This window comes from Clavelina lepadiformis, chromosome 9 (genome assembly GCF_947623445.1).
Source record: "Clavelina lepadiformis chromosome 9, kaClaLepa1.1, whole genome shotgun sequence".
Taxonomy (NCBI): Eukaryota; Metazoa; Chordata; class Ascidiacea; order Aplousobranchia; family Clavelinidae; genus Clavelina; species Clavelina lepadiformis.
Genome location: NC_135248.1, coordinates 4849214 through 4859924, shown reverse-complemented (window position 1 = coordinate 4859924; position 10711 = coordinate 4849214). Strand labels below are relative to the sequence as shown.

Sequence of the window (10711 nt, the reverse complement as noted above, 5' to 3'; positions counted from 1 at the left end):
AATGTTTAAACTTAAACCAAACACTCGCTGCAATCGAGGACAGAATCCCTGGAAAGTGACGCAGCAACAAAACAAGCAAGCTTCTCCCATAAAAAGTACAACTATAAGACTACCTATAATAATTAACCAGTTTCTCATTTTTTTCCGTACAAATAGCTCTGCGATAAACGCCAATTTTGCTAAAAAAAGTCAAAAAGTGCCAACAAAATATAATACTGTAAATTTAAAGACCCGTTTAACACCAAACCCAATTTGAAATTTGGAGACAATGTGACTGAAGCCGAGAGGTCAACCAGAGCAAATATCTGTGAGGTTTCCTGCGGCGGTTATGGCAAAATTGACCAAAAAATAGGGAATAATCAGAACTGACAGTTAAGGTTCGTGTCAGCCTATTCGATTATGCAAGGACAAAGAATAAACTGTGACGCGAATGTTAAAAAGCGAAAAAATATACCACACCAAGCCCTAGGATAGTAATGAATTGAGAGCGGGTGGAGTGAATGAATTAGCGGGTCGCTGTCGGTCGTATTTAAGGCGCGGTTGAAGGCTTTGCTGTCACTGTTCATAACTTGTGATTGCAACAAATTTGGACTCGCTTTATTCCCGAGGGAAACGGACGAAGTAATCCAGAATAGCAGGGAATAAATACAAAGGTTCGGCGCTTTCCAGACTGAGACAAAACGTAGTAAGTGTGGGGTTTCGGCAATCCCGTTGGGGATATTTAATTACTAATATATAGAGCGATCTCTTAAATCTATTATGCCGGAGCAACTGCTAAAACGTGTGATACATCAAACCGCACAGAGAATGGAAGATCGGGTGCAATTACGCAACTGTTAACAAAGAAGGCGGCAAAAGAGAGTTTGACGTTGATTAAGAAAGGCTCTACAGTAAAAGCACAAGAGAGGGCTTTTCGAGATTTAATTTGTACGCAAAATTCATATTGAACGAAGCTGGCTACCTTAACTTTAGAATAACAACGACTCAATGCAGACTGGAGAACAGGACATGACAATGTGCGGGCTCCGAAGCTCCACGAAAGCGGGTACAACAAACAACCTCACTCGAAAAACGATCCAAGATTTGATTGAAGCTTCAAGGAAAACATCAGGTGAAATGAACAGGGATGTTGAGAGCGAGGACTTTCCCCTTCAATCTGAAAAAGGTTTAAATCTCTGGAAGCCCAAGGTTGAAGTTGCTAAAGAAAAAGTCCAAATTTTGGAAGAAACGTCATTGGCTTTAAGCAGAAAATGCGAAGATAACCGAAAATCTTCCACGATTACAGAAGTATGTCCCTTCTCCGTGCAATCAATAGTAAGTGATCTACAACCTTCTTCCGTAATGAAAATTTCAAATGAACTAAATGCATCTTGTATGAGCAAGAGGAGAAAAAGACAAGCAACTGACCAAACAAAACTGAACAATTTTGTTAAGAGAATGTCTCCTGCTCCGAGTGATTATGGATGTTCGACACGAAAAAGAGAAGAGCCAACCAGTGACACCACGTCCAGTAAAAGCAAAGACTTCACAACTCCGCATCCTCTCAACGTGCTGGAGAAAAAATTTTTTAATCAAGTCTTCACCAGTAAGATGACAGAGAGGAAGATGGAGATCGAGGAAGAGGACACAAAAGCCACATTCCTTGTAACAGCAAACAAACAACGATTATGTGTTCCGAAACTCCAAGATAAACGTAATCTAATGCAGCCAGAAAATCTCACTTTTGCAGGTAGGATGCTAAAAGAACAGTTAAACCAGGGTGACAGTACGGACATCGCAAGCCCGTTAATTATAAATTCCTCGCAAAATTTTGAACAAGAGAACCCAGCAATCAGTGACGCGGTTAATCGTCGAAGTTCACCGACGTTAGTAAACATACTGCACTGTCTAACGCCGTCGTCATCAGGTAGAGAAGACATTTATTCTAACAAAACCGGATTAAAACGAAATAGAATAAACGAGAGCTCTTAACTATAACCTCATATAACTTCAACTGCAGGTATATCGTCCGGTAAAATGGAAAACGGTTTGTCACAATCATTCCAAGGTGATGGCATCGACAACATTTCTGAAACCAGTAGAAGTTCTAGTCCTTCTGAAGACAACAAGGTAAGGAACATTATGGAAGGCTGACAGTAAATAACAAGAAATACATTTTATATTGACGAAAAACTGATTACTATTATCAATCTTTATTTAACTTTTTGTATCTCTACGCGACATTGCAACAAAAGTGGAGATTTTTATGGTTTTAACTCAAAATCGAAGCCTTATTTTTAAAGACATCGAAAGTAAATTAAAGTTACTGTCTTTTTTTTAAAGAACAAACAGCGACGAAGTAGAACAAACTTTACAACGGAACAGTTACGCGAACTTGAGCAGCTATTTGAGGAAACTCACTATCCCGATGCGTTCATGCGAGAGGAATTAAGCAAACGACTTGGCCTTTCTGAGGGCAGAGTTCAGGTGAAAATATGAGCATAGTTTACTTTTAGAACTTTTACTTTTCACATGAAACGTTTCGCGAATTAAAGTTAATAACAAAAAACCAACGCCACCGAGTGTGACATCACAAGCAAAAGTTCCATTTTGAGTAAAGTAGCGGTACCAGGTTTTCAACCTAAATCTATAATGCATTGTCAGCAACTGCAAATTCTATGTGCATGGTATGATTATGAGTAGGGTAAACAGTATGTTCTTATTGATGAAAAAAAAACCTAGACCACAATATGATTGAAATAACAAAATCAATAATGGTTGTGATGCGGTTCTAAAATTACTGGATCATTCATCAATGTAATTAAAAAACATTGATGAATAAATACACGGAGTCATTGACAAGATACGAAATCACAAAAAGCAAATACGCATCGATGATCGGTTTCAAGCATCGTCCACAGTCTATCCATTAATGAAAGAGATATCGCAGTTAATAACGTGATCTGGTCCCTCAAGTCGCATAAGTAGCGCAAAAATGACGAGTAATTCCATTACGTTTGACCATAAGCGTAATTTATACGGCACGCGTTCCGATTTCGATTTCCGAGTTGTCATAAATTAGTGATCGCTTGCACGTAATGAATAAACGATTTGAAGTAAATTAAAACAACAGAGTAACCTGCAAGTCCCGCTGGGATTGCCTATGGCCTCATTTTTCCAAAACGACTTCGCTGATTGATTAAGAACTTCTAGTAAATAAAATTTATACGAAGGCATATTACTTGAACAATTAAAGTGGAAAAATATCGACCTGTACCGCTATTGTCTTCAGCTTCAATATACATTCTCTGATTGCGAAATTAAATGGTGATTTATATCGTGAGCAGGTTTGGTTTCAAAACCGAAGAGCAAAATGCAGAAAGAAAGAAAATCTAATCCAGAAAGGTAATATCAAACAATCCCGCTGTAAATTTGCTTTTACTCTGAGGCAATGTTTGCATGCAAACAGGCAGTCCAGGCAAACACGAAAACACAGCCGATATGATTACGTAAAAATGCTTGCAATGATACAACATATACAAACTTTCTAATGAATTTGGATAAACGTTTTGTCAAAATATCACTGTGGAATGTAGTTCAATTACACCACAATACGTTTAAGCGTTTTTGTGTAATTGACTTATTTTGTCGTTGCGTTCTAGAAATGGTGCTAACCGGAAATGGACTGGGGTGTCGGGTAGCGCCTTACTTTAACATCGGGGTATTACAATCGCAGTCTCTGACAAACCCCCCTTCCCATCTAGTGGAAACCGGGGGCAAATCGGAGAGCTATGGAGACCAGATAAGACCGAGTTCGACGGATATGGACTCGTATTTTTATCCGAGACTTCACCTTTATCAGCCGGCAAACGCGGTAAAGTCAGTGATGGGGAATCTCCCTAATTTCGACCCGGCGAGAACGCCTCACACTACGGCCGCCGTTGGTTCATTCATGTTCCCGCACCGGCACCCTTTGATGCATTCCTTGAGACTGGCGAGCTTGCCGTGGCCTGGCGCAGTGCCTCTCTGTAGTGCTTTCAGCGACCAAACCCAGAAGTCTTTCACAGCACAAGACCCAACGCAGGGTAGTGGCGTTACAGCTGGACTTGGCGACATTAGACAAGAATGGGAAAATTTCGTTTACTTCACCAAGCTCGCATCGGCGTATAAGTTGAACGGTTTCCCGCTTAATAATACGCAACAGGGGGCGCCACCTGGTTTGCCGATGGCAACGTCCTTTTTATCGGCGGATAAAGCACGTGAAGAAAAAGTAGTTGAAAGCAAAGATTTTTGATGTAACATAATCGTGTGAAGTATAATTGTTCCATGTACCTCATGCATAACGGTTGACGATGTTTGTTGTGGCCCAGAGTAAAAAAATATGATATTTTGTGTTTAGCATTGTAAACGCTTTTTACCTAAAATACAATAGAAAACGCCTGCAAATTTATGGCCTGGCTCAAACACAACTAACAAAGGTTTGAAAGTTAAAAGCCAAACCGACAAATAAATGTATTCATGATGCATAGAAAAATGCCATTCGTTGCTTTTTCTGACGAATGCACATGCGTTTTTATTTCAAACTAAATATCCGAAATGGTCAGGTCACACTCACACAGGGTTGAAGTTACGGCATTTAAGCTCTACTGAAAATGTGTAACATCAACTAGTGCTTCCTAGACTTGATTGTGCTGGCAAGTGGCATATCAATACTTTGATCGTGCCTCCTGAACTGATAGCAAACAATTGTGAATTGACAACAGACGTGAAGATAAAAGCAACATACTTTTTTACACTTTCATCTGCCGTATTTAATAAGTGTACAAATCTGCTAACTGCGTCTAGCTAAACGTTCTTTGGCCTAACTACAAATGTTTTACGAAGTGTGCAGCACAAGGATTCCAGAACATATTCAAAACAAATATTTAATTTTGTTGCCTAGTGATTTGATTATATTTAAATAAAGCTTTAGAGTTTTAATACAACTTTCCAAAGTTTCTGTAGAACTTAATGGACTTTTTCAATTACATATTAGCATTATGCAAAGTATCTGTGATTCAAGGTGAAAAAATGTCGTAAATGGCCAGTATTTATTTGTTTGGTCTGTTTGTCAGGAAAATTACTCATTATGATGTCTCGAACTAGATCTTTTTTATCTTGATTCACAATCGCAGTGGAGCTATGTACAATGAGTAAAGAATTTAGCAATTTTTTACACAATCTTGGGTGAAGTGCAATTAAAACATTATGAAACATAATTAAACGATGAAAATGAATAATATTTTGGATGTGTTTAAAAAAACTTGTGTCAACTTGAGTGGAAAACATAATTCGTAATTTGACCCTTAAAATATTTTGCAGTTGACAAAACCGTTAAAAATTTTGTAACCATTGTTGAAGATAAGCATGGGTCAGATTTAGGTAATGTACATTTCATTATATAATATGGCAGCCAGCTGAGTAGAAAACTATACTGCCCAAACTAAGCTACTGGCTATTGGATTTAATAACAGATGTACAACATCAAAGCTAACAGAACCACAAGGAAAAAGTGAACATAAGCCCAACACACTTCCAGTACAAATGCTGTAACCTGTGCTCCAACTACATGCGGAGTTGCAGACCATAGTTGCCATAATGGCATATACAATCACATTACTCATCAACAAGCACAACATTTTCTTACATGTTCACATTGATTTATAATTTAACAAACTAGGCAAATTAATTTGTATGGATGCTAATTAACAAAACAACAACAAAGAATTGTGGCATCAGTGCAAAATTTTATGTCTCTGCAAATGTCATGATTTCTTGCCAAAAACTCATGGGTAATGGAAAAAAGATTATTTCCAATTTTACCAAAATTAGCAGTCAAAGAACTGTATGCACTTTGAATGAAACTGAGATAATTACCACCAGTGCGTTCAGAGCAGAAAATTTTTTAACTTGTCTAGTTTCACTGGTACTGAACTTACAATTGGTTGCATTGGACCTATTGATTACAATCATATTGGCTTGTAAATAGACTTTTCCGCTCCTATGTATTCTGGGGAATTGAAATGGAGAAAAAGAATTTCAAAATCAGCAATTTTAAACAAGTTTTAACGGTTCTGTTTTCATTTTGGCTCGATTGATTTTTAATAATCTTTGCATCAGCAAAATCCTACTGCTTTCTGCTTGCTATAAATTTATTAGGAAAAAATATTGATGCCATGTTTTATTGTTGCTTTAAAATACAGTACCTTATACTTTTTGATTTCTTGCCATACTTGGAAGCAAAATTCCAACAAAAACATTTAATTTATTTCAATGACTTTTACATCATAAAATAGTGGCATTTTTGTGAATTCACTAATTTTAAAATTACGGCAACACAACATTAATATCTCTATCACAACAGTTTAAAAACAATAATTCCTTTTCAAAAATATAAATTTTTATCTACGTTTGATGTCAAGTAATAGTTTCTATAGTGAGGCACACACACAGCATTTCTAAACCAACAGCTTTATTATTTTAAAGTTTTATGAAAACAGCTAATACAATTAATCATTATTGCACCTTGAAAGTCTTACCTGCAGTTGCTTTCTATTAGTATGGTACAGTAGAACTTGCTTAATTCAATACATGGCACGAAGGCAAACACTGCTGAATCAGGTGATTGCCGTAATTTGCAAATAACATACGAACATGCACAAAACACACATTCATACAATTAAATTGAGTTTATTTGTACATTCATGCTCACATTTATGCGTAGTTTATGACAAATTAGATTAATTAAACAAACAAAATACTTGTCGGTAATGAATGGTGCCAAAGTAATCTAATTTGTCAAATTATGCAAAGCTAAGTTAGATGAACTCGAGAACAATGAAATGTACACAATTTTGCAGAGATCAACAAAAATGTGACAAATTAAACAAAACCCGATTAGGTAAGTTCTGTTGTAATTCACAATTTTTATCCTCGGACTGGGGAAAGTGTTTGCAAGGCTTAAACTCGGCAATGGCTAGTCTTAGTGCAAGTTCCGATTAACACAGATATCTTATTTACTTTTTTTGTGTTGTCTGATCTTTGAACTGTTCTCCAGAACTATGCTATTTTTTTAGCTGGGTGTGCAGAGGGTTTCTGCCCCAAAAGCACTTGACTTAACAGACTGGAAAACAAGTACAAGATGTACAAAACAAAAAGTAGTAAGATTTTACTGATGTGAAGATTATTAAAATCGGTTTGAACAAAACAGGATAAAAACTGGTTTAAGTTGGCTTAAACTACTGATTTTGAAATTATTTTCCTGTTGCAAACAACTATGACAAAAAAAAAAAGTCTGACTGGAAAGAATGGCCGTTTTTCATTGCAAATTGTGTTGTATTGCTTGTTTTTCATCATTGTCATTGGGCCATAGTGGAAAGTGTGGCACCTGCACACGATTCATGAACATGCATGCCGATTTTACTCATCACACCGATTTATAATAATTAATAGTAACTAAAGAAAGAAGAAACTGGCTATTTCACCAAAAGTAGGTCACACAGGCTATAGTTAAAGCTAGGCGGTTAGGAAAACTAGTATTTTAAACTAAATTTAATTAGATTTCAAAAAAGTTAAATTTAGATTAGAAGGTAGATTTAAGGTAAGCTTAGGTTACTGAGTTATAACATTTTAGTTAAGATAACAAGAAACTGTGAAAAAGAGCTCTAAACGCACAAATTTCTCCAATGCAATAATGGCAGCCAAGAAAAAACGTTGTTTTAACGTTAATCATTCCAAACTTTGCACCCACAATTTCTCATTAAAAACTGCCACAGTTTCCAGTTGGGTCTGATGAAGAACGAAAAATAAAATGCTAACGATTATAGTGTGGCAACATAACAATTCCACCACCAAACAAAAATATGTTGTCACAATTTAAGTAGCAGGGGTCTTTCATCTGAGTATACAAATGCATCACAGACGATATGGTTCTGTAAGTGCTACATCCAAGACCCGAAGAGTTTAACAACGGTAATGGGCTAAAGATAATATGTATATGAACTTTATTCACCAGTGTCAGAATCGTGTACAACTGAATAAACATCAAGCTGTCAAGGTAACAGTAAATTGTACAGTAAAATGTGCAATAATTATTAATTATTATCTACCGTACAGTCTTTTCGAGTATTGACTCTTAAATACAGGCTGAGGATATACACTACTGCTAGCTCGGTAACCAAGCAGCAATGAGAAATCGTTGCCATGTAACAGGTTCAACTTCATGAAGTTGAGCAAAAAAAACTTTACTTAATATGAGGATAGATTAATTACTAAGGACGTGCTGCGAGTAAGATTATTCGAGTTCGTGTGAATCCGAATGTATCATAAAGGTTGAAATGAACAAACCCCGAATCTATTTGTAGGCCTACCATCACCAAACGATAAAATATCATCCAACAATTGCAAAATCAATCATCATTTCTTACCAAAGTCGATCAATTTTAGGTATAGCCTAGGCCTAATACTATATTCGGGTTCGCCCAAATCCTCTACACAAGGGATATTTGCCGAATCTATTCGAGTTTGGATTCGCATCGGTCCATCCCTATTAATTTTATCACAACATTATATCATACAGGCTAGCTCTACCAAGACAGAAAACCACATCTAAATGATGCTTAAGTTAAGCATTTCTGCGCTGTGGTAGCGCTTGGCGCGTTATATGAATTAATGAGTTTATGAGCTAGAAGTTGTGGGAAAGTGAAATGGGGAAAGTGTATTATGTCTCTATGGTTAAACAGTCAACTCAAGATGTAGAACTAACGATATAAACGAATAAAGTTCGATATAAAGTTATAGCGATTTAAAAGTTCGAATTCTTATATTCCAAAATGTATTCGTCTTTTGCATCAGAAGAAATTATGCGTTTATCATTTCCCAAACAAACTATTTCAGAGAAAGCTTTCATAAACGGAGATTTTCACAAAAGACATTTTAAAAGAGAATTAAACCATTTCCATTTCATTTCAATTAAATTAAACCATTTCAATTAAATCACTAGACTATTTCCTTTTTTTATAGCCTTATGTTGTAGCCAGCCAATCAGATTAAGCCATCCGTTAACGTCACATGTCGATCTCTTTTGTGACACAGAGATACTAACAATCTGACAATACTTTTACGTCACACAGATATTGTCAACAAGAACACATCTAAATTCGTAACACTCTAAGACCTAAGTGTACTGCAGGTAGGCCAACTTGAAACGCACTTTCCAAATACGTAAAATGTTTGAATGAGATGACTAATCAAAGACAGTACAACTTTTTTAATAATATGCACAACTTGTAATTTGGTATATCACTACAAATGTCACACTATACTACCACGTCCGCATTAGTAAAAACATTTCTTTTTGTTTTGCATAATTTTAGTCTGTAGGGTACGTTCGTTACTTCAATTTCTTTACTTAAAACTAGGCCTACATGATTCCGTATTATATCTCGGTAATAATAATTGCTTAACCACTATGCATACCAAGGTCTATTATTTAAAACAATTTTTCTCTTGTATATTTGCTGACACTTAACTTTAATAGGAAAAATAGCCTGTATTTATATCCTTTCCAACTTATAAGCTTTATCAGGATGCAAACCTAGATGCCACCTGGTGTTTTGAAAGCAGCAACATTTCAACCGGTAACAAGCGCAAAAGAAACATAGTTTAAGCTGATCAAAAGTCTGACAATATTTTTCTGTGTGTGCCAAATTGCGCAAGAGAAGCAACTTAAAAAGCTGCAAGACACTACTTTGTGGAAAAAGCCTAATTCATGCATGAATTCAATAATAGTTATAAATATAAGGTTATTAGTTTTTCGAAAAAAAGAAAAATAAGAGGTTTGATGGCCATTGTTACTTATCAAGTTATAAAAATAAAAAGCCTAAGTGTACTTCAACAAAAAATGCCTCAAAATCTTGGCCGAGTTATAAACCACCGCAAAATATTCATATACCTTGCCGCATAATACCACAGACTACATTATATAGCACTATTGTAGTGATTCAGTCGAATGCATGTTACGAATAGCTCAAACAATTGACGACTCTGAAGAAATGATTCATTTATTTCTTGTCTTAATGCTTACGCAAAACTATAATAAAACATGAATACTGCGACGAGTTTTTCTTGTGTTATATCTGTTGTACCTGTAAGTATAAAATGTTATTTTGCAAATAGTCAGTGAATTAATACTGCAAAGGAAAAGCTTATTTGTACACAGTGATGATGTAAGCTTGTATAGCATTTGATGAACAGAATCCTGAACAGGTGTGAAAATTGAAAAGGCAAATATAACCTATATACAGAATATCTTTTAGCCAAGCTAATAGTAACTTATTTTGGCGGCGGTTACTTAAGGTTTAAGTCCTAAACAATGCATTGAACATGACCAACAGGTAATATTGATGAATGTACTCACTGTAACCAAATAGTGTAAAGGAAATTGCTGAAAAAGTGTAAGTAATTTGTTCAAACAAGATATAGCTTGCTATAGCCCATACTAATTCCGAAACTAGACTAAAAGATGTATATGGGCATACATAGCAGAATTCTAAACGTACTATACCAACAATACGGAAGCTTGTATGAGCCTATACACCTCATACATGGCTTATAGCCTACTATGTATAGGTCTATAGTTTCAAGACGAATGTAAGGCTTAATATCACCTCACAATAAGAAAAATGTTCTTTTT

The 10711-nt window shown here is 35.8% G+C and overlaps 1 protein-coding gene across 2 annotated transcripts; it reads left to right on the top strand.

The window, feature by feature from the left end:
• The first annotated feature begins 298 nt into the window (after positions 1-298).
• On the top strand, positions 299-4438 carry LOC143470632 (uncharacterized). 2 transcript variants are annotated; one of them, XM_076968886.1, is made up of 6 exons: positions 299-1314; positions 1435-1906; positions 2000-2109; positions 2323-2466; positions 3327-3384; positions 3642-4438. In XM_076968886.1, exons 1-6 carry the CDS (start codon positions 988-990, stop codon positions 4271-4273), a joined length of 1743 nt encoding a protein of 580 aa, XP_076825001.1. In that variant the 5' UTR covers positions 299-987; the 3' UTR covers positions 4274-4438. The 2 variants fall into 2 exon arrangements, with proteins under 2 accessions (XP_076825001.1, XP_076825000.1); XM_076968885.1 differs by having other exon boundaries at positions 299-1906.
• The last annotated feature ends 6273 nt before the right edge of the window (positions 4439-10711 follow it).

Bases quoted from the DNA above. Each gene is read 5' to 3' on its own strand.
- LOC143470632 (XM_076968885.1), top strand. From the start codon at position 988: ATGCAGACTGGAGAACAGGACATGACAATGTGCGGGCTCCGAAGCTCC. The intron at 1,907-1,999 runs GTAGAGAAGACA...CTTCAACTGCAG, and splicing joins TCTAACGCCGTCGTCATCAG to GTATATCGTCCGGTAAAATG. The intron at 3,385-3,641 runs GTAATATCAAAC...GTTGCGTTCTAG, and splicing joins AGAAAATCTAATCCAGAAAG to AAATGGTGCTAACCGGAAAT.